The sequence below is a fragment of the Harpia harpyja genome, chromosome 6, assembly GCF_026419915.1.
Source record: "Harpia harpyja isolate bHarHar1 chromosome 6, bHarHar1 primary haplotype, whole genome shotgun sequence".
In the NCBI taxonomy this organism is placed as follows: Eukaryota; Metazoa; Chordata; class Aves; order Accipitriformes; family Accipitridae; genus Harpia; species Harpia harpyja.
The window spans coordinates 24,661,731-24,686,061 of NC_068945.1; the positions used below are offsets into that span (position 1 = coordinate 24,661,731).

The window sequence follows — 24,331 nt, forward strand, 5'->3', positions numbered from 1 at the left end:
TACCATTTGTATTTTCTTAGGACAGGCTTCAATTAACATAGCTGCTTTTTATCAAGTGGAGAAAAATAGTGGCTATCCTCCTCTGGCCAGCAGGTAATTTTTAGGTTGCTCAGGCATATTTGTGATTTATAAAGATTTCTGGGACTGATAGATAATTTCATTAGGCTTGCTTCTCAGGGTTTCCAGATTTTTTTCAGATTTCATTTTTTCCAGTAGTACATACATTGTTTATGTAAGTTCCTGCTGGTCCTTGTCTTCAGTCTGTATGTACTTGTGGGTAATTGTTCAGCCTTTTTGAGCTTGTGAGGCTTTGCTGTCTTTTGAGTGTTGTCATAATAAAGATTTTTCCAGTCATTTCCTTTGCAAGGTCTTAAAGTTTAGTAATCACATTAATTTGTTTAACTAATTAAAAAAGTCTTCCAAAAGACTTCCAAGAGAAGTCAAACATTAAAGATGGGATTTTCAGAATGCAGTGGGTTTAGTTGTGTGTGGGAGAAGCAATGTGTGCCTAAACCCAGGCCCTGTGTAATAACTCCAGAACATTATGAAAGATATGCTTTGGATAGGTTTAGTTATAATTATCTTCATTTCAAAATTCCCCATTTCCTAGTTACTTATCTTGATTTTTAAAAGCAGCTCGGCTCCAGCCAAGCTTTATTGTACACTCCATCCTTAGTTATTAGTCACTCCACTTGCATCCCAATGCACGCTATGATTTAATTGTCTTTATTGAGCATGGACTTTCTCCTCTGAAGCTCATGCCAGGTAGAACAAATTTTGTTATCTCTCAATCTTTACTCCTTGTCCCTGTCTTTTTACTTCTCATCAGTATTGCCTTTTAACAACATAATCACTTTCAACATATTTGCAGAGCTTTTCGAATAGTGTTTCATTATGCCGTATCATCCATGGCACTGGATCTGGTTAGGACACAGATGTTTTCCCTCTAACTAATACTATATAACTGACCTTGGAAAACTAAAATTATGCTTTTATTTTTTTCAATACCTGAATCTGTCTTGCTCTTCCTTCCTCCACCTACCCAGTGGATTTCTAGATCTCTGAGATTGGTAATTTGATGTGGAAGACTCTCTCTACATGAGAAGACATTCCTTAAGGCATTTTGCGTCTTACTATATAAACTGATGTTTTATTGTCTTGCTGAGCTTCCTCAGGTTGTTGTTATCTGGAGGCTTTTTCTCCATGATGGAAATTCATAAACTCTCATTTATTTCTCCTTCATTTCTTTTCATGTGGAAACACTTAAAGCCAAAAGAAAGTTGTGTGGTTTTTTTTTTTTAAATAAAAAATAAAAATCCCATAGTGAATCCATATTTTGAGGTCCTACTGACTTACATTTTCCTGAACAGAATTGAATTGAAGTATTATGAGATACTACTAATCTAAGTAAATGCTAGTTAAGAAGTTTGTTCACAAGGCTGTTATAATTGGTACTCTTTCTTTTAAGAGATACAACGCATTTGGAGATTGAGCCTTTCACGCTTCTTGGTGTCTGTGCTGGGCTGATTCCATATCCTCACCACAACCAGTCCCCAAGAAACACTTATCAGTGTGCCATGGGGAAACAAGCAATGGGTAAGACTTTTTTTATTCCTTTTTGGAGTGTTACGTAGTTTTTGAAGCTATGTAGAGAAGTGACAAAACAGAGAAATTCTTTCTTTCCTAGTTCATGTAAAAGCTTTGCTAGGAAGAGGAAATGAGCACTTCTTTAGCTTTGAGGAAGAAAGAATTTACCTCTGCAAGTTGGAAAAATTAAAAGGAAAAAAATACCAGTCAGTTTCACTTAATGGAGACCATATCTGCAGGTCTTAATACTTAAAAGAAAAATTGGAGAAACTGGGGCACTATTGCTTTTTTGTTGGGTTTTTTTGATAATCGTCATGACTTTCAAGTTTCCAGTGTAGCTGCAGGATTGGCAGAGTGGTTTTTTTTTTTTTTCTCTTTATGCTACAATGTGCTGTGGGTTTCCAGACAAAAAGAGTTAGAAAGAATTCTCACAAAGAGAGACAGAGCACAGAGAGAGGAGAATTTCCCTGAATAGTTGAGTAGGTCTCCTAAAAATAAATAAATAAATAGTTACATTGACATTAGAGAATAAGAGGAATCAAAATGTGAAACAGAGTGCTTAGTTACTTGAACACTTCCCGCAGCCATAGTTTAGATTTTGGGCTTTTTCTCTTTTGGATGAAGAAGGCAAGTAATGGGCTCTCAGCAAAACGACTGAAATAAAATTAATTTCCTGAGCACTTAATAATTCTTTTTACAAATGTGATAGGTGGTCATTAAAAACCAACCATTTTGTAAATTTGCTGTTGTGGGTAATTGACACTAGGTAAGTTCTAATCCTTCCTTTAATACACAGCTAAACTAGCATTAAAGCATCCAAGTCATATGGCCCGTGATAAAGCCAGAGTAAGTCCCAAGAAGAACCTGACCAGTAGTACATCAATTCAGACAGCTGTATTCAGACTTGTGCTGTATGTGCCAGTTTTATGTCTTGTATTGATGGCTCGCTTGCAAGTTGAGAGCTACAGTAGAACAACTCTGCGTCATAAAAAACTACCACTTCTGTTAGGTTTACTAAACCATTTGTTTTGTGCTGTGTGTTCAGAACTGAAACACTGCACCTTTTGTGAGACTTCTCCAGCAGAATTGATAGCAAAGTAACTGCCTTGCGCTGAACTGTCATGTTCAGTGCACCAAAACAGCAGAAAATAGCAACAGATGCATGTCCTCCCTTTAAATTAAAAAAAAAAAAAAAAAAAAAAAAAGGAGCGATGCAATCTTTTCCTTACAGTTCTCCTCCATCCCATTATCTTTCCCCCACCCCTGAGTCTCTATTTTATGACTATTAGTCTCAGAAGGTTTGGTTAGTTACCACACACAGTTAAGCAGGATCAGTGTGTACAGAAAGCCAATTCAGTATCTGTGGAGTTCTTTTGTAGTTTTCTGTGTGAAGGTTTTTTTCTCGTTTTGTTTTGAGTGTCATTTGCAATTCATTGTCTGTGTTTTCTGAGGTTGGTGTATTCAGCTGCTTTGACCCTAGGTCTTGCACATTTAGCTCCTTGGATACAATCCTCTGACGTTCCTGCTGACGCTAGGAACACAAAAGCCATTGAATATCTTGAGCAATAAAAAAAGCCTTTGTTTCGGTTTGTTATGACAAAACACCTGACTCAAAGAATAAGCAGCTAGATAAAAGTACATTTTAAAAGTTGGCACATGATCTGAGCTATATTTTGCCCTGGCTGAAGTATCTGCAAACACCTGAAGCTTTTTGTAATAACTGCTTTAAAAAAAGCCACCATAAGTGGCAATATGTAGGGGCAGAAAAGATTTTTCTCTGCACGTATTGACCAAATGAGGCCTAGAGGATATTCCTGAAACATTACACATACTTTTTTCTGTTTGTATTTATGAAGAGATGTGATATGTAGTGCTTCAAACCCCCACATTTAACTAACCATCCACCCTTCTTGCTTTCTTTCCCCATCCTGAAATTGCAGAGCAGCTCCTGGTCCAACATTGCCATGTGGAAAGTCTCATGTCCAAGTCCACTGTGTCACTCCCTCCGCTGTCAAGACCTGGGGGCAAGGAGGGAGCCCCAGGGCTCAGACTGGGAAAGGAGAGCCTTGTGCTACTCCCCATTGACCCCCTCTGACCATGTCACAGGGCTGTGCCGGCAGCTTTGGACAGTCTTTGCTCTTTTTTGAGCAATATCAAGCTAGGGAAAGGTGTGAAAGCACAAGTAAATGGAGGGTGGACATCAGAGCTTGCAATGGGGTCTGTAATCCAGTATCCCTGACAAGTGTTAGGTATTAAAATATTAATGTTTCTGCAGGATAACATTAAATGTCCTGAAAAATACCTCCCTTTCATGGGCAGAATGAGACATCTTGTTGGAGGACTAGGGCTGCGCTTAGTGAGCAAACTGGATTTCAGTGAAATTAAATTGAAATGAAGTCCCTCTGTTTTGGCATAGATAATTTACCATATGCTGCAGGTTGAACTGTAACACTGTGGGGAAGTTATGATTAGATGGCAAATACAACAGCAGCTACAAGGACCTCAGTTGAACGTTGACATTTCAGTGCAAAGTTAACAGTTGTAGCTTAAAATCTGAGAAGTATTTAAGATTAAAATACAAGAGTCTGTACTGCTTGCATTCCATGTATTGCTAAATTAACGTTTAAGAGGATCAAAGGCTCCTACAATAAGAGAAATAATTTTAAATGGAGCTTTTCAGTTCCATTAAGACATAGAGAATCAGTTTTACACACCGTACCTCTGACTGTGAAGCGTTGTATAAAAGCCTAATGTAAGAAATGAAAACATACACATTTTCCTGCCAGTAATCCACCATATTGCATGTGTACATGCGCATCTGTGAAAGTGGCAGTGTGGGTACACAAAGCAAGCTGTACGCTCTCACAGCCCAACTGCGCAATGCAGTTTCAACCCAAATGTCATAACGCAAGTCTTGAAGTAAGGAAAGGAGGGTTTGGGTGTTAATTATTACTTTAACCTGTGAAGAGCAGAAAGTGTTTGAGGGCGGGGTGGTAGGTGGGTGAGAGTTTTGTTGCAGAGGTTTATGTTGAAGCAACTTCTTTGATATTACAAAAAAAACCCTCTTACTGCATCACGGACATTCTGCTTTGTTTCTGTGAAATAGCAAAACCCTTTATATACTGCTTTGCCTTGTGCTATAACCAGTTGAATGTGTTAAAATTGAGTTGAGAAGACAAATGTGCTTCAAGGAACTAAATGCTGGGGGTTGTTGGTTTTTGACAGTTGTGAAAGGCTTGGTGGTGGGCTGAGAGCTAAAAGTGCTCCCAAATTTTGTATGGCTAGCCTATTGGCAGAGAATCAAAACAAACGTCAAAGCAAAAGCGGCTATTGCTGGTCATCACAGCTGGACCTGGGTGCTTTGTGGCCCGGGCTCAGTTCTGCCACTGCTCTTGGTGGAGCAGCGTTTGTGCTCTGTGACATGGTCTCTTTTAGCCAGCTCTTCTCTCCCTGGTAGCAGGCACAGAAGTGCTGAGGCAGAAATGAGCCAGACTGCTTCCCCCAGTTTACCCGTATCTTTTAACTGACTTATTAATCTTTCTACAGTGAAAAGAACATTTCATATGCTGAACATCCGGATCACTTAATACATGTACTGTGGCAATCTCTCTGAGCTGAGTTGGAGCCCCCTCCACAAGGTTCAGTGCAGTGTTTAAAAACTGTACTCCCTTCTCTGTTGGTTTGTGCTGATATGAAAGGATAGAATAGTAGAAAATCCATGGTGAAATCAGGAGAAATACAGAAGTACAGCAATTCTTTTCTTGGCATGTGCAATAATAGCCCTTTTGGCTCATATCTTCAGTAGATTAATTTTGATTGTACAGTTTAATGTTGCTGTAAGTAATATACCAGAGAATTGGATAAACACTTCTTTTAGCTGGCTGTTTGTTCTGTTGAGTTCTCAAAACTTTCTGCATCAGAATAACAATATCCCATTTATGCTAAATATCAATAGATAGCATTTTTATAGTGATTACTTCACCCTGAAGAATGATCAAATGATACTTTAAAAGAAAAAAGAACTTGTCAGGAAATGGAAAAAAGGAAAGAATGCACACGTGCACTGAGAAAAGCAAGAAAATGATCTTTGTTGTATCCAGGTCAACCTTGTGTGTTTTGCTTTAAACAGGGCTAATTACCAATGAAAAAAATTGGTTCTTGCTGGTGGGATAATTATAAATGTGGGTCATTGTGAGCAGGGTTTGTTATGGTGAACTTTAATTATACTTTACTTTTGCTTGGCTGTTTGGCTGAAGCAAACAAGGGCTCTGTTCTTTCAGAGAGAAAACAGAAATAAAGTTAGTGACTTCCTTCATTTCAACGCCCACACAGAGGTCTCGTCCCAACACAACAGTCCTCAGAAGAAGAGAGCTGCTTCTTAATTTTAATAAGCAGATTGTGGTTTAAGGCTGTGGTTTATTAGACCAGTCTAAAGAAGACATTATTTGTATAACCATTAAATCGTAGCAATTAGGATAAATATTGCTGATATATGATATGCTTTTTGGCTAATTTATTTCACTTGTGCTCTTGAATTGTTCTCTAACCAGTTTCTTGCCTGCTAGGATATCCATTGTTGATATATCTGTATAAGTTTTCCACTTGTTATGATACAGTATTCAAGCTGTATCATATTCTTCACCATTCCTGAAGAGTTGCCTGAATACAGTTTATTACTGAGGCTCAAAATCTCAGTAATGTCAGTTGCTGATGGCTCCTGGTCTGATACAAACAGTAACAGTTCCGTTAGGCTCATCTGAACCTCTGATAAAAATGCCAACTTTGAAATATGTGAAGCATCTGAGAGAGAAATAATTTGCATTACCTGAAATATGTAAAAGTGTCGTCTGTAATCCTTGATACATAGGGGACCTAAACAGATTGTTACTGGGCTATAAAGGACAAGTTTAGCTATGATCAGGTGCTCCAGACTTCATCCCATTTTAGCATCCCCAACCAGTGAACTGTAGCAGGTACAGCATATAAGCATCTCGGAGGAGAAGAAAATTGCAAGCATTTCAAAAGTGAAAGTTGGTGTGGCTTACTCAGGAGAAGATTTCTCTCAACGACAGGAAAATGTACTTATCCGTGAAACTTTAAAGATGAGCTCTACAGCAGACAACCTATCCTGAAAGCACACAGATTATTCATTCTAGGTGCAGAGGGAAAAAATGGTCTAAAACTCTTAAGTTTTTTATTTGGAAGCCTAATACTTAGGCTAAGAAAATATCAGAAGTAACAGGGCCTTCAGATGCTTGGCCTTACGGGGGGAGGAAGGTCTTCAGTGTTGATGAATCCACGCCCTACCAGCTTGCTACTTACTGGAGACAGAAGATAGTGCTCAGGGATGAATAATTTCCTTCTCCAAGAAACAGACAGAAAAGCAACTGTTCAAAAGCAAGAGACAAGTAAAGCCTGTTAACTCTACCAAATCTTCCTCAACGTTTGAAAATGCTGTGCCCTTTGCTTCAAATCCACTTTCTAGAACCAAGGAAAGTCCAGGCGTGTAAGAGCCAGCTTTATTTTCAGATAGTATCTGTTGAACTGTCTCCCTGTTCTCGTCCTTGGGAAGGGTAGACCTGTGGTGGTTTAGGAGAGAGAGCTTAGTGCCAAGGACAGGATAGGTCTTTGGAAATGCCCATGATGCTGCCTGGTTTTAGATGTTTCATTTTCTAGACATTTTATTTAAATGCAGGCATTTGGAAATTGCAAGTAGATGCATCTAAAACGTGAAGCTGGCCTCCTCTAAGGGCAGATTTGTGTTCAGCTTTACTATATTCTAGCTGTGTGAAGTCTTCATTATACACTGGCTATTTTGACCTTTCCTTGAAAGCAGCCAGCCTCCGAAATTGCAGGAGAAAATGGAAAGTTTTTGAAAGACTTACCTCCTAAGCACAAGTACTGCAGAATATTTAGCGCTTAAAACTTTAAAACTTTAACTTTTCAGACTATAATTTCTTAATTGCTTAGAGACATAGCATAGTCCTGGTGCAGCAAACTCTAATAACATACGATTGCCTTAACTTTTGTTCTGCTACACAACAGTTTATGTTTCCCTGCTGGGTGTTAATTAGTTTTTCCTCAGATTTCAGAAGACACTTTGGCAGTCTGATGGGACAGGGCCAAAAATTTCAGTCTCAAGCTGGGAGGTCTATACAAAGGATTGAATTCTGAACCGTAAATTTAAAATTAATTTCATGTAAAAAGACAAATATATTGTGAGTGAACTTCTACTGTAGTCTTTCTAGCAATGACGCCTCTAATTTCAGAAAGTAAATCAGTCTTGGCTGCTGCTAACTGTATGCTTTGTTCATGCTTTGTGACATTCTAACACAGGCTGCTGTTGAACTAATTATTGCCCAGAAAAGGAAGGAAATATGATGTGGAAGACACAGAGCTTGATCCGCAGTTCCTCTTGAACTCAATGGGAGTCTTTCTATTGATCCTCATGAAATTTTGGATTAGGTCTATGGAACACAAGTTCAGCTTTCCAGAAAAAACCCCTATGGCTATTAGAACAATAAAAGCAAACTTCATACTTACAGTTTTATTCAGTGTCATGATTAAAAAGAAATCTTTTTTGCAGACCAGACTTGGATTTCTTTTGTTGTTGTTCTTTTTGTCTTGATGCTTAGGTTTTCTGTGTTTAAGAAAAAATAAATAATTCTTTCTGGAAGCTTAAATTAAGAAGCCACTTACATCTTTATTTAAATATAATAATGTGAAATTGTTTTGGTTCGGTCTCTTATAAGATTTTTTTTCCCCCCCTTCTTTTCTTGAAGAGTTTCTATTATTAGAAGAAATTCCTCAGTTTGTGGTTTTAGTTAATTTGCATTTTGGTAATTTTTTAGCCAAAACATTCTAGGAAACTCACTAATGTTCACACACTTTTGTTTTTCTTTTACATACAGGTACTATTGGATACAATCAAAGAAACAGGATAGATACTCTTATGTATCTTCTAGCCTATCCACAAAAGCCAATGGTAAAAACAAAAACAATTGAACTGATAGATTTTGAGAAACTGCCTGCTGGACAGAATGCCACAGTTGCTGTGATGAGCTACAGTGGTTACGATATTGAAGATGCTCTTGTCTTAAACAAGGCCTCTTTGGATAGAGGTAAGAACCATCAATTCTTTCCCACTTCTCTAGTGTGTGTTCTAATAAATGTTTTAATAAACTTACTGTGTCGTGGTGTTGTCCTATAATAACTCTTAATGCAGTTATGAACAGTACATCTCTAATTAAGAAATCGAATTCCAAAACTGCTTTGAATGCTTTTGTTTGTTTTCTGTATGAATAGTGATTGTAATTCCATGCTTCCAATAGTGTGGTGAAGTTGCCAACATGTAAATAAACTTCTGTGTATGGATATTATAAGAAAAAATGGCTAACTTTTGACCTCAAATAAAAAAGTGTAAATGGTCCCTTTTTGAAAACTTTTAATTTACAAAAAGCGTAATGTATTAGATAATCTGTTCCATTGGGCTTGCTTTTGAGATGGTCACCTGAACCTTTGTTTATTACTGATAGAGGGGTCTCATTATTTTCACCAGTAACAAAAGCAATAGATGAAATTAGACTTCTGAATGTATTTGGGAAAGGAATGGAACGTGTGGCAATTTGTGTCATTGTGAACTTTTTATGCCCTGAGGGAGCAATAGCAGTATTGCCTACTTTCTGAGAGAAAATAATAGTATTGTCTAGAGCAAAATAATTTAGTGTTTATTCAGAGGTAAACTAATGACCTACCTCCTTAAAAAAAAAAAAAAAATCTGCGCAGTACTTTTAAGGAAAAGTATATAAGTACCAAATAGAAGGTAACCAAGTGAAACCTATGTTTGTGCCAGTCTAGCCTGTCTCGCTCTCTCCATAATTCTTCAGCGCTTTATGTTAATGCTGCTGGAGGTTGGAGGAGAGTTGCCTGAAAACTTAGTCTCTCTTCTTTCTCTTTTCTAAATAAGTTCCCTTGAGAGAAGACATAGTGCAGTGTGATCAAATTGGTTTTAGTTTCGGGTGGCCAAAATCAGATTCTTCCATCACTTTATTCCCGCCCCCCCCCACTCCCTTCCTCCTAGTTGCTAGGCAGCAATGATAGTATTCCTAGACATGTATCTTTGGCATTAATGTCTGCCGCATTTAATTTATGCCTCCTTTTCTAAAACAACAACAGGCATGATTTAAAACTGAATGTTTTCTTTTCTGGTAGACTGGTAACATTTACCAGGAGAGCCGTGGTGCTTGTCAGGACTTACTTGACATAATCTAAAGATATAGATGTACTGTATGTGGCTGCACCCATCTTTCAAATGAACTAAAATAACGTAGGATTATTAGAAAGCCTTGCTCTTGGCTGTCTCTAATTCTAAATGTGACAAAAGAGTTTAGTATTGTGGCTAGTTGTTGTGCTTGGAGAGAAATTCCGGAGATGCTACTTTTCTCATCTAAAACCCAAACCAAACCTGTTTTATAATAATATATGCAATTCAGAATTCTTTCAGCTGGGAAAAAAGTGAGTAATGGGGTGATTATATGAAACAGTCAGTACTTTCCTGGTAGGCTAGCTTGTGTCAACCACAAACATGCGTAAAAGTTCAGGTTTCTTAGAACTTCCGAAAGGAAGAGGTGCTGTGCTCATCCTGTTACAGTCTCTTCTCCTATGTTGTATCTCCCTGTGGACCGCCAAAGGTAAGAGAAATGATGCGTGCGCGTGTGTGCAGAGGTATAGAAGGAGATTAGCACAACTTCAGAATTGGACCATAGTCCAATGTCTAAAAAAAGTAGCATGCATGATCTGATTTTTTAAATTGTGAGTTACTAGGTATCCATGTACAATGTTATGCATATTCAAGATAATGAATAATGTAACTAATAAAATGTAGCTCAGGAGGTGGATCAGCATTCTTGTTTTATTCTGATAATGTGTTATAAAGAATCTTTGAACTCCTAGGCAGATGAGTTTGTGTTACATTTTAGGTTTTGGAAGGTGTCTTGTATACAAGAACGCCAAGTGTACACTGAAGCGTTACACAAACCAGACATTTGATAAAGTTATGGGTCCTATGTTGGATGCAGCTACCCGTAAACCAATCTGGCGCCATGAAATTTTAGATGCTGATGGTATCTGCTCTCCAGGTATGTCAAACTACATGTTCAGTCATGGCATGTTCATAATCTGAGGTAGGAATTAATGTTCTGTTAATATTTCTTGTGCACCTTGTTTTATACTTAGTGTAATTATATTTTTTTCCTTGAAGGTGGTAGTATTGTATGGAAAATTAAAAAATGTTAGTTTCTGAAAGCAGTGTGGTACCAGTCGTTGAGGATTTTTTTGTGCATGAGAAAAGGGAGCTTTATATTTAAGTAGAAGAGTGAGTCTTTAACAGTGTGTATCTATTGAAGTATTAGAACTTGTATTCTTATATCGCCAAACTGGCAAACTTTTAATACTGTGGTTTTTTACTGTTTGTGTCTCATATGTTCTGTCGTCGTTGTTGTTTAAGGATAGATTCCTCACTATTTTGATTTTGTGTCAAAACCTCCTAGCATGCTGTCAGTTAATGCAGTTTTTTGAGGAAGTAAAACCTTGTGTTTTTAACACTTTAGAAATATGTTTGGAGAGCTGTAAGAAGATAAACACAACTACATTTAGTTATGAGGACAGGTGTGTAACTTTGCAATGGAAATAAGTTTGAGAAAGAATCCTTCCATACTGTCATCCTTCAATTAGGAAACAGCTTAATAGATCTGCTGAGATCTAATAAGAAAGGTGCTTTAGAAGGCACTAAACTTAATTCCATTAGAGCAACACAGTTGGGTCACTTTTGCTCTTTAACACATCACAATGGAGCTTTCAAAGTTAATTAAAAAAAAGGGTAAGAATCTTCTGAAGTATTAGGATAGATAGATAGCACTATCCTATCTGACAGATGAGGGCTGTTCTCAGCGTGTAGGTAAATACTCTCTGAAATAGTTCATGTGGACAGAAGAGACATAGGGTGAAGTTCAGTGTAATTTTGTGGAGGAGGTGGGAGGCAGGTACTTGATGCGCACTAGTATTATTGGGCATGCTACTGCTCTGGTTTTCTGTATGAAGAGCAGGATAAGAAAATGGGGAGGAAAATAGCTGATGTGTGAGACCAGAAGCAATAGGAAAAAGTAATTGCAAAGAGAGGCTGAAAGTAGTCTTGCACAACTCATTGTGGAAATAATGCGATGTCCCGAATTTAGGTGTGCATTTCTAAAATTTGTCAGTTACGGTGTTGCTTGTTAATTTTCTCCATACTTACAGCAGATGACTTCAGACACTTTTGTGTATTCTTTAGACCCAGGGTGTGTTGAACAGCTATTCCCATAGTGCACCCAGCATGCAAGCTGTTCTGTTTTGGTTTACCAAAAAAAGCTAATTTAATGATTCCCTTACCATGCAATATTTAATAAAATAACACGGCATACTTCCTGGACATGTTCCTTCTGGTTTGTCTTCCAGCTTACCTTTTTTTAAAGCTTAAAATGTATTTCTAACATAGGTAGCCAGATAAGTTTTCATGGTGCTTTTTTTTCTTGTTCTTTGTAGGTGAAAAAGTAGAAAATAAGCAAGTCCTTGTGAACAAATCTATGCCAACTGTGACCCAGACACCTCTGGAAGGAAGTAGTGTGCCTCAGCAGCCACAGTACAAAGATGTGCCAGTAACGTATGTTGCATCATAACTTTATAGTTGGGGAAGGTACATGGAGGAAAGGTATCTGAGAAATTATTCAATTCTAGAAAAGTCAAAGGCATAAACTTCCCTCTGCAAAATAGACCTAGTTCCCTAGGTCTTGATTTTTCACAGGATTTTTCGGAGCCTAGGTTATTTTCAGAAGTGCCTAGCCAGTTAATCACTGATAAGTTAGATTCTGACACCTAGATTCTGAAAGGCTGGAATTGCAAAGAGAGGGAGGAACCCTCCTGAAGATGTACGTATAGAGAGGAATCACTGAGTAGATTCCCAGGAGAAACTGAGGAGAGAGCTAAGACAGTGGTAGAGGGGAGAGGAGTCGCTCATGGATGAAGGGATGGAGAAACAGGAGAAAAGCAGGATGAGTGAGAGGGCAGAGAACACGTGTGTACTTAGTGAGGGGGCACATCTCCTCCATACCAGCTCCCACAGAAAATGGCCAATGCTGACTGGTGCTCAGCCTTCACTTTGCCAGGCACAAGGTCAGGAAATGGAGACCTTCGTGTCTCAGAGGCTGACAGTCAGCTCATTCTGGCCGCTCTAGTTAGACGTCCTTTACCAAGGCACCAGTGAATGGGAAAGGACAGTCAATAAGAGTTTTTCTGAACTCTTGTCCTTGTCCTGAAAGAACAGGAGAGGGCTTCTGAGGTGTGAGGTGAAAATTTTGCATTAAATGTAAAAATAAAGAAAGAGGGAAAGAAAGAATAAAGGGTTTTTCACTGTTTTGTCAGGAATAGCCTTGACAGTTTGGTAAATTAGAGAGCAAGGCAAGCAATTGGTACCCAGATCAGAAAGGTAGAATTAGCTTTGCTGCACTTCTGTGTGTTGCATAACCAACAGAAAGCTCTAGGTTTACTCCTACGAGATATTAATAGAGAAGTGAGGCAACAGTGTAATTATCAAGAGCAAAGAAGTAATTCTGCCAGATAAAGACATGGATCCAGGGCTCCCAGTTTAGGTGTCATAGTTTGACCATCTCAGCTACCTGAAGAACGAGACAAAATAATCTCCTACATAAGGTATTAAAATCTCCTCTATCCTTATTCTGCAATACATATGAAAAAGCTGATACCAGAATAATTTCCTTCCTGCTCTGTCATGCCTACCTTTTTCCTCTCCTTCCATAATCCCTGCATCTTGGACTCTAGAGTTCATCTCTGTCTGTACCTCATACTATGTTCTGCCCTTGGTTCATTTCCACACCTGCACCTGATGCATAGTTTCAGTCAGGATATTATGCCTTAATTTTGTTCTTAAGTACTCATGGTATATGCCTTAAACTCCCTTCTTCAACTATAACTCTCTATTTGGCTTTTGTTTGTTTAACTGAAGATCCAGAAATTTGCAATATACTAGGAAGCTTTTTTCCATGAAGAAGAGCCCACGTGACAAAAAAAATACACCTTGTTCTTTAAAAGTTCAGCTTAATTCTCCCTTTGTTTCTATTGTATCTCTTAAGCCTTTTCTTTTCCAGAAACATACCGTACTTTGGAACTTTTTATATATATAATCTTTGCTCCATTGGCCTCCCATATATAAGTTCCGTGAAGACTATAGTTTGGCCAGAAGCTTACCAATACACAGATACTTGTTTGTAACTTGTGTTTGGTTCATAGATGTAAAACTCATGTTTTGTCTTCTTGTACTAGCTACAAAGGTGCGACTGATTCTTATATTGAAAAAGTAATGATTTCATCAAATGCAGAGGATGCTTTCTTGATAAAAATGTTGTTGAGGCAAACTAGACGTCCAGAAATTGGTGATAAATTTAGCAGTCGTCATGGGCAGAAAGGTAAGCCACACATTTGATAAAAATAAACACAGGCTGGGTATGCCTACTATACATACTTAGTATCATCATGCATGTTTCCATTGATTGGTTCAGATCTTTTATGAATGCAGTGGTAGAAGACCATATCTCTTTTTTTGGTTAAGTTCACCTAATTTAGCAATGATGTTTCTGGAACTGAGGAGAGGAACTGGCAAACACAACTCTCTGTTGACTTATGAATCTGGAGAATACTGTAGTTGCCCATTTTAAACAAGAACAGGGTTTTGAGATTTGGTTGGGATTTTTTTCCAAATGTGAATTTGGTTTTAGGTGACAGGTTTGTCAGTGGGTTATCAAGAGAGAGATTGGAGGAAAGAGTGAAAGGGCCTATTCTGAATGGACAGAAAAGACCAGGGATGGAATGGGATGTCTGCAAGTCATCTCTGCAGACATAATTGCTCTAAAGACAAGACTGCAGATAGACAGCTCAAAGCCATGGTGTAAAAGGGAGGCAAATAGGAATGCAACTAGGAGTGCACCAGCAGAGTCCGGAAAGAAGGGGAAAATGTTTTTGAGAATACACCTGGGACATGATCTGGGGCTCCTCTAGATCTTCAAATCGAGAATTGAAAATGGGTACCTACTAGGAAGCTGTGTGGTGGCAAGTAGCTCTCTAGTGTTAATGTTAATAGTAAGATGAAAATCGGGAGCCTGTTTCTATATCTGTTGAAAAAAGCAGTGGACTCCCTTTGACCTTAATGGCAAAAAAACGTGACTCAGACCATCCTCTCTGAATCTCAAAGGGCTGGGAGGTGTGGGAGGGGTGTTAAGAAAGAAGTGACCGAAAACAGTCTGACTGTAACTGACTTAAAATCATGTTTTGATTCCATTGGTCTCAATGTGGGACAAGTTTTGACACGTTTTCATCTGTCTGTACACTTGGAAAATCTAGATTTTTAGTACTTTCAGCATGACCTCCTGCCTTACTGTATGTGCTGTGCTAAACCTACTACCTGAATGTTGTAATCTTGTTGTATTTTTACATCTTATTTTGGTTTGAGAACATTGCTCGGTCTCTTGTCAGATGTGGTGGGGAGGCAAAGAAGTTGCTGTTATCAAATCCTTTCCATTGCAGCACATACACTCCTTTCCTGTTACTGGGCAAATGTGATACATCTTAGTAACTACTGGAACAAAAAAATTCTTACTCCATTGCTTTGATTTCTGAGGAACTGGAACCAGAGCATCGAGTGTAAAGCGCACCAGCCTCTTACATCTGTAACACAAGTATCAGCTAGGTCTGTGTGGAGGGCAGAGGGAGGGAACTGAGGAAATAACAGAGGATGCTGTTTAGATTTGAAACACTAATACTTAAAACTAGTTGTAGTCAGTGAACTTTGCAGCAATACATCAAATTACGATACTAGCTAAGGGATGTCTTGCAAACAAACTGGCCTTTTGTGAGCAGTGTTCTCTTTGTCAGAAGACACATGGAAGAGAGAGTGCTTTTTGTTAGGAGGAGCTCCCTGAAAGCGTCCATTTCAACATTTTGTGACGTGATCCCACTCTACTTGCAGTATAATGTTGGGTTTGACCTTGGAGAAGAACCAGAGAACTGTGGGCAGATATGCCCTGGAGTCAGTCAGCAGAGAGCTAGTACTTACACAGCATCCACATGTAGATCTGAGCCAGTGAAAAGAGATGAAACTGCAACAAATGTCACCAGTACACATCAGTATCCAGCTCTAGAGCTCTCTTAAATGAAGTTTAAACAGAATCATCTCCAGTGTATTCAGTGCCGTTGTGATTGGAAGAGGTATGAAGAGCAGTTGCTTACAGGTGGACCCCAGGTACAAGTAAGAAGTCATTTTTATAATGCTCCATACCACTGTTTACTTCTTTACTGACATGTGTAGCCTGAAGTCAAACTGGAGGTCCTTTATGACCTTCTGGGGCTATGGAAGTACATAAGCATCAGTGGCAATGAGGTGGCCGTGCGTAACTGAAGTAAAAGACTGCATCCCTGTTGTGAGATGCAGAGCTAACCACAGTAATCCTCATTTCTGTAGCCTCCAGGTTTGGTGATCAGGACATCTACCTAGAGCAAACCTATCAATCAATAGAGGTGAAATGGGTGCAAGAGGCAGTACTTGATCATAATGTCAGCTGTTACCAGATGTTGCCTCAAGTTCCTGTGTGTTTTCTGTGGAGTACAGTCAATGCAGGCTTTCTCAGTACATCCAGCTCTCTCCAAGATCACCCTTATTTCCACAGTGTCTTTCCATAGACCCATAAAACTGGTTCTTGAAACTCTGTATTCTAAAGAAATCCTTCCATTGTTTCTGCTGTCATTAAGAAATAGAAACTCTTCTGATAAGCATTGAAATATTTTTCCTGATTGTATTTTCAAGATGGTTTTTGATCTAAAAATAGAAAGCAATTCTCACCGAGTCCCCAGGTAATTTGGAAACCAGTACCTGTTGAAGGCTTCAAAAAAGTAAAGAAGCAGCAGTACATTCCTGACTTTTCTTTTAAAATCCAGTCTAGTTCTTGCACTACAGCCATAGGATAGTTTTGGTAAGTGAGGGGAAAGATCTTTAGCTTCAGGGGCAAAGAGAAAGAGTTGAGCAGTTGGAACGGTTCAACTGCCCTATTCCTTCCTTTGCTCCAGGAAGATTCTCCTTCAGGAAGATTTTGTGTAGAGTCTCTTTCAAATAATTTTTGAATCTCATACACAATGAAGATGTGCAGTATTTTTAAGCCTATGACCACTTTTAGAGCAAAGTCCATTTCTTAATGTATTTTGAGTTTAGACTAAGTAGTCCTTTCTCCTTAAAAGTGGCATGCGGCACTTTAGCTGCAAATTACTATGTAACAATACAATCAGTACTGTGCAGGACAAATTTTCTTACCAGAATTAAAAAAAAAAATAGCCTACAAGTTATATTAAAGAAGATGCTCAGGCATTTGCATGAAAAATTTAAGCAGGTAAGATTTTTCTCCTAGTTTGGGCTATTGATGTGCACCTGTTGAAATAGTTAGTTGAACAGGATTTAAATGGAACTGATTTTTCATACCTCTCCAAAAATCAAGAAAAGGGTGCTCCACAGATCTTGAACCATCATAGGAGAAAAGGTGGAAGTGGAAGAATGACAGAAGGAAACAGGATTGTGTCAGGCAGGCTGCAGTATGGCTTTAGGGAGCAGAGGGCCTTCAAGACCACTAAATGCACATAAGGCATCTCAGAGTCTAGAGCAAGCTCATTTAAGAGGTCTTGAAGGACGGACATCTCATGAGTACTTTTGCTAGTCATCACACCCTGATGTTCATGGTCAAATGCAGAAACAGCTAATATGCACTGTTTTGGAATCCAGTGGTATTTTCTTTAATATCCCAAAAGCCATAGAAAGCTAGTAACATTTTTTTTTCCAAAGTAAAATACCTGTGGAAATCCCATGGTAATGAAAAACAACATCCTAAATGCTGTAGGGAACTTTGAGGGTATCCGTAATTATGCCTGGCATTGCATCAGGTTAGAATGACTGATCCGCCATGTATCTGTGCTTTGGAGCTATAATAATAATAAGCTGAAACCATCAATTATTCAGAATAGCAAATGTCCCCTTCAGCTTGGTTTTGGAGATAGGAGTGGGAATGTCGCAACAGTTGTGTTACAGAGTTTGCAGGCATGTGCTTGTTAGCTGTCCAGTACATCAGTCTGTAGTCATCTCTTGTGATCAGGGGAGTGATCATATTCTAAATTGTTACATTCTACTAGGATACATAGCCTTCCTGGTAGTAAACCTCTCAGTTCACTGGCTTGTAGTACATTATGGGAAAAGATGTTACAATAAATGGGAGAAAGGAGAAATGTGCTTAGTGGAGAGGATATATGTATTGGATACCAAGAAAAAAAATACTGAGAAGAACAGTAGAGTTCACTGTTTTGCAACTTCAGTATACAGCAAAGAACCAGATACTGACAGTAATGTTAGATTACAGGCAATGATAGCACTGGAGAAAAGGCATGAAAAGGAAAGGGAAAGTCTCCTTTGCTAGCTTGTTTAAAAATACAGCTAGTGTCATCCTTCTCTGACATCAAATTGGGGGAGGATCAGTCGTAACAGAGGAATATAGACAATTGTGAAACAGAAATCATAATACTAACAGTTTAGTGTTTTCCGTTGAGAGAATTTTTAATTAGCCCTGAATTTGTTCTCTTATCTTCGTCTGAATGCAGGCAATTGCCACTTCAAGTTTAATTTGTGAATGTTAGCTTTAAGCCCATCATAGGGCCATTTAAACCTATGATGAGCTTAAACTAAGAAGTACCTTAATTCAGTGAGACGGAGAGAAAGCATATTTCTCTCTGTATTATCAATCTTTTCTGTGAAATATTTTTATTTTCTAGAAGGAGTGCATGAAGATGAGATTTGATTTTGCGGAATTGTAGTAGTTGTTTTAAAGTAATTAAATACGTGCAAAGTAAGAGATTGCACAAACACATTTCTCCAGTTTTTTTCATGGGCTTTTTCCTATATTCCAAATTTATTTGTATTTCAAAGCTATACTTTGTCACTGGAGCAGAAGGAGGCAGAGTAAGAGAATTGGAAGGTGTCTGGGATACAACAGATTAAATGTCACAAACCAGCTGGAGCCTTTTGTTACAGAAGAGCCTTTCGGTAAATATGTAGGTAGATTTTGTAGGCCTCTGTAATAATATAGATCTATGCCACTGCCTCTGTATTTGCTACCATCTTTGTGTCCTCTCACATGTCAACACGGTATTGGCAAGGGTCACCACTTCTGGCCTGTCCACCACACCCTCTTTTCATGCAAGTCCGTGTTTTAAGTACACTTCTTCCAAACTGCCTGTAAAAGCTAGCCTTTCCTTCAAGACGTGTCAACAAAGAAGTATATGGGGAGAAGAAAAAAAACAAATGAGGCCCTTGTGTTCTGAAATGCAAATATTTTGCTCTATTTCAATATGCATCTTCAAACTGGTCATTGCAGTAATATCTTTGGGAATGGGACTGTCCCTTTCGTCTATAAAGCCCTTAAGCTTCTGTTTACAAATAAACATCTACCTTCCAGGGAGGATTTATGCTGAGCTACAGGACTTTGTTTTAACTATATTGCATCATATATTTTCCAGAAGGATAAAGAAACTTTTTTGGTTAATTATTTTGCTTTTTTAATCTTGCATTCTTCAAGCAAAGTCACTTTTCAAAGTACAGAAGGCTAAAGGATTGTTAAGCTAAAGAAGCCTCATCTGAGTTCCATACAAACTAAATTATTATATTTCCAGATTTCCTCTTGCTTTGCTACAAGTCACAATGAGGAAAAAGTTGGGCTCCTTTGATGTGAAAAAAAGCAATATATCACTTCTCTGAAAGAACATTTCTCAGTCTCTCATGTGAAAAAGGATTAACACCTCCAACAAAGGTCCTGTAGATCACAGAACTAAGCAGCAATACTGAACAGTATTCCTGAGGAGTGGAAAAACTGTATTTAAGCAAGAGATTGTTTGAACTGGCAAACAGAAGCTTTTTAATAGCTGAAGATCTAAGATAAAGGATTAAACCTTTCTGAAGTATCTGCACTTAAACAACTCCAAAGACAAGGAAGCGAGTTTAAATTCATGAAAGATGGTCTTTGTTTTCCTAAATGAACCATGTTCTTTAGTGTCAAAACAAAATCCATTGACAGCATTGTCAGCTACATAAACTTCATGACAATACCGCCTATCTACCAAAGTCTGACCTTGCTTACTTCTAAAAATTTTTACTAGTTCGAGCATCTGCCTTCTGCTTGCCTAACTTCATAGTTGAGAACAACTTCTCTTTCTCCTTTTAATGGGCACTTGTACAGTATGTATAAGCAGAACATGTAAAGTAAGACGTTAATTTTCAATGGCTACTTGTGTCATTTTCCCCATGTTACAAGTCAGACTTAGTACTTTATCTGTAATAAAACATCAGTGGGTTTATAGGAATTAAATGGTTGAAGTGGCATTAAAAAGAATTTGCTGTTATCGACTGCAGGAATGTGGGCTGATAGTAGTTATTAGGGATCAGGAAAGGTAGGAATTTCTTACTTTATTTTTATCTTCAGAAGTTGAATATAAGAGAGTGAGATGTCAGAATGCCATTAAAACTTCTCATATCATTTTTTTTCTATTTATTTTTAACAAAACCGCTGCTTAGCTTGCTGTCTAAAGAAGAAAATTACAGCATTTTTTTATCTCAAGCAGCAAACAGGTAACCTTCTGACCTTTTCAGTAAATCCTCAACTGAACCTCTGAAATTAGGGTGATTTAGCATTTTATGGCACAGAATAAAAATCTCTAATTCTGTTTCCAAATAGTGTATCCTGAACACACATTTTATTAAGCTCTTGACTCATTCAGCCGTGTGTATTTTGTAAAGTTCCTATGGTTATTGTTTTACAATAGCTGCTTCCAGAAGCATTGTAAGGGTTTCAATTAATCAGCTCTTTGTGTGCTTCAGACTATGCAAATTTATCACATCAGACCATTCAGCAGCTCATGGGAAAGCAGTGTACAAACTGTATTGTCTTCTAGCACCTCCTCTCATTTAGAGTGATGTTTTTAATAAGAAAACTAATCAAGTTTACTTATGCATTATTTATCTGTTAATTTTAATTCTGTTCTTTACCTCTTATGTCAAATGGGATGTAGCAAGTGATATGATAGATCAGTGAATGATTCAATATTGAACAAAGCTTATGTGATGCAGCACTTTTTTTCTTCTGGACTTGTTTTATGCTTAGTTAGCCAACACAGTATGTAATTAGAGAGTTTTGAAGCAGATGTACATTTTTGTTTAACCTTACTAATTTTTGCACATCTCTTTGTCACTTGTCCACAATATACAGCACTGCGTTACAGCTACAACTCCTCTTAATTATGTGACATAGTCTTATGTCTCAGGAGTATTTCCAAATTCTGGCAAATCTGGTAAATCTAAAACAGACACCTTTCAAGTTAGTTTTAGCTCTTTTACCACCATATCATTAGAATAAGTAAACAAGCACGTTTAGTAATGCGCTTCTTTTTATCTTGCTGATAGAAACTGGTATTACTGCTGCTTCTATTCACTTAGTCTCCTTTGCTCTCTAATGTCCCTCCTGCTGGTAGTAATTAGTTTTCTATATTAGGTTGTTTTGACTTATTTGATGATTTTTTTTCATTTGGCGTGTGTGTGTATAGAAGGCATCTTATCGTAGCTGGTGAAAAACTTTCCCATACTGTTGTGTTTTGTCCCTGCCCCCTCCCTGCTGCCCCCCTTCCCCCTCTCTGCTGAACTGCTGTTTTACCAAGTCTGCGTATGTTCATGTTTGTCAGCAAACTGTAAAAGCAACCACATAAAAGGTATCAAATCTGGAAACCTGAATTTCTCCTGATTAGAAAAAGCAGCTCTTTAAGGACAAAAGTACGGGGGTGAGGGGATCTTTATGCTCTGTCAGGGCCTCGTGGAGGTACATGGGTGTTGAGATGCTGTTGGGATTGATGCAGATAGCGTGTGTGAGGATGGGGGCTATCATGCATAGTCAGAGGGCTGTCATTTATTGGCTGGCATACAATAGCATTGAAAAACACTGCCTATGGCTGTTTTATACTTGCATGTTAAACCACTGTAGATGTCTGATTTAAGTTTATTCAAATTTAAACTGTTATCCTTGCAGTAAACTGCCATGCTTAGTAATCTACTTTTTTTTTTTTTTTTGAGAGGGATATCTTAGAAGAATTTGCTAGCATTTTCACTAATTTTCATCTAAGCTGATATGAAATTGATATACAAAGTTTTTTTCTAGAATTCAATTTGGTTTTCAATTGAAAAGAAATTAGGTATAGCAAGCTGCTGGATCCTTTTTTGCTCAAATGTACAAACCTCTTGTTAGTCCACACATTAAAAAAAAAATTATTTTTTTTTTTGGTCTGGAAAAATAATTGCAGCCTTTTCTGGTGGTTAATGTTTGATTCTGGTCCTAGCTGAGAACTTCAGAGTGTATAGGTGAGAGCAGATTCAGCCCCATCGCAGTGTAGCATTTAGTCTGAAATTGTACCGCTAAATTTCAGATGCAGCATATTAAAATTGTGAGGGGAAGAGAAATGAATGAAACCAAATTATTTTGTATGTCCTGTGTGAATGTTAGCGAACAATTTTCATGTTATGTCTAAATCAGCAACAATTAGGAAATCTTAATAACCTGTAGTAAGAGCCACAGAGCAAAGTTACCTACTAGTTTGACTCTGTCCTATTTATGAATATTGGATGGGGAGTAGTTGAGCAGCTCAGTTGTGAAATGCAGTTTATACTTGGACAGGGCAATGTTTGGAACTTGAGGCTGTCTTAAATCCAGCCTCTTCTTTTCTCCTTTACTGTTTTATTAACCAGTTGAAAGTGATAATTGCACTTATATGGATTAATTCACTTGATCACTTTTTCGCAGCTGCTCGGGAATGCAGAAGTGCTAGGCTTGCCTTTTACTGCCCTGCTGCAAACCCTGGCTCAGCAATCAGGGCTGAAAAAGAGTAGCAAATTCAGGAGCTTACAGTGCAGACCTGCAAGGATTAGTCTCTGAAGAGCTTCTGAAGGCAAGTGACTGCAAAATGAAATAATTTACATTTTTACATGAATTGCAGTTACTTGCTTTTAGAAGTAGCATGGTCCATAGGAAAGATTTCTTTCAGCTTTTTAAACAGCTTTTTATGAGAAGGAGTGAACTTCCATAAAACATAGGGGAGGAATAAGCTTCTCTGTCCTGTTCTCTAAATACACATGGGCATGCTATAGATCTGTTATAAACTCAGTGACTTCTTAAAATACAGAAGCTTAGAATTGAGGTTTTATAGCTTTCTTTTTTCTTTTCTATTTTTCTTTTTCCCTTCTGTAAAATAGAAACTTTATAAATGGCCTAGTCAGCTTCACATTGCTGGATTCTGTCTAAATATTTTGTTTTTAACTTCTAAGCTCATTATGCTGTCTTTGTGTTAACTTGTATTAAAATCTGTCAGCTATGACTGGTCTCATAACCACAGTCAGCGGACCAGAATAAGTTAATTATTTACTTGTGTCACTAGTGCTCTTCATCTAATGAAATGCACAGCTGTGTTAGATCTGCAGTTGGGTGTGTAGGTCCCATTGTTATACAAGTCAGCGGAGGGTAGAAGCCGCTATGATGGAGAGCCCTCAGTTCTTTCTGCTGTTCTGCCTTTCTGTGTCGATTTCATGGATCTTTTATCATTCACTTTCACACAAAACAAACAACACAGTGGCTGTCTGCTATGGGAACCAGCTTGGCATATAAAAGGTTTTCAGAGCCTAAAGTAATTTTAAGTTAGCTAAGATTTAATTTTTGGCTTACAGGTGCCATGAAGTCCAGATGCAGCCTAATACTTTCTTAGAAGTAAATGCGAACAAGGCAAAATGTATGTGTCATAATGCATATATAATAAAGTATTTATGTATGCAATTTTAGGATAAAAAAAGCTGTGCGCACAAGAGTTAGCGGGTTGGGTTTTTTTAATTTTCAGCAAATGATTGCTGCTTGGCGGGGAGGGGTAGGAGGATGTTATTGATTTATCATAATAAAACAATGAAAATTAGTTTCAATAGGTTTAAAAACTATATACAACAACCCCCCCGCCCCTTGCCCCAGACACTCCAATCCTTTTTTTTTTTTTTTTTTTTCTGCTCCCTTCCCCCATACTTTCCATCCTCATTCTGTTAGCTACTGTCCCATACACCTATCCCTGTCTTGCTTGGACAGTGGAAGAGGAGCTCCCTCCTGAGCAGACGCCAATATCCCCCTGTGAACTGGCTGGTCGGGAGATGCCTTTTTAGGGATGTAACCAGCACCCTCAGTCTTCCAGGAGCCCCCTCCGCTCCAGGACTGTTCCCAAAGCATGCTCTGGCAGTTGCAGCAGGCTGATCGCAAATAGCTTGCAGACTTTTTCAGCTCTAAGGGCTTCTGGAAGAAATTGTCCAACTGAAACAGTAGCTTTGGTTCAAAGGAGTATGGGCTTAAGCAGCTGCATTTTAGCACCTGAATTTTAATGTTAGATCTCGTGGTCACTTATAGCTGCAGTATTTTGATCTGCAGAATTCACTGTAGAAACAGTTGTAAGGGTTGGAAGGAAAATTTTGGGATGTATGATAGACTATTTTAAATGAGTTATCATGTTTCTGTTTAATCTTTCCTAAATAGTTTTAGAGTTTGGCGGT

General features: G+C 38.2%; 1 protein-coding gene across 3 annotated transcripts in view; it reads left to right on the forward strand.

Annotated features, from left to right (window-relative positions):
* Window positions 1–24,331, forward strand: part of POLR3B (RNA polymerase III subunit B) — an 82,082-nt gene that overhangs the window by 42,089 nt on the left and 15,662 nt on the right. For 2 of the 3 annotated variants that reach the window (XM_052789679.1, XM_052789680.1), the window contains exons 19-23: window positions 1,469–1,596; window positions 8,499–8,708; window positions 10,566–10,724; window positions 12,166–12,283; window positions 13,960–14,102. In XM_052789679.1, coding sequence (XP_052645639.1) covers window positions 1,469–1,596; window positions 8,499–8,708; window positions 10,566–10,724; window positions 12,166–12,283; window positions 13,960–14,102 — 758 coding nt within the window. The remainder of the gene's footprint in view (window positions 1–1,468; window positions 1,597–8,498; window positions 8,709–10,565; window positions 10,725–12,165; window positions 12,284–13,959; window positions 14,103–24,331) is intronic. The other variant, XR_008235572.1, reaches the window with a different exon arrangement.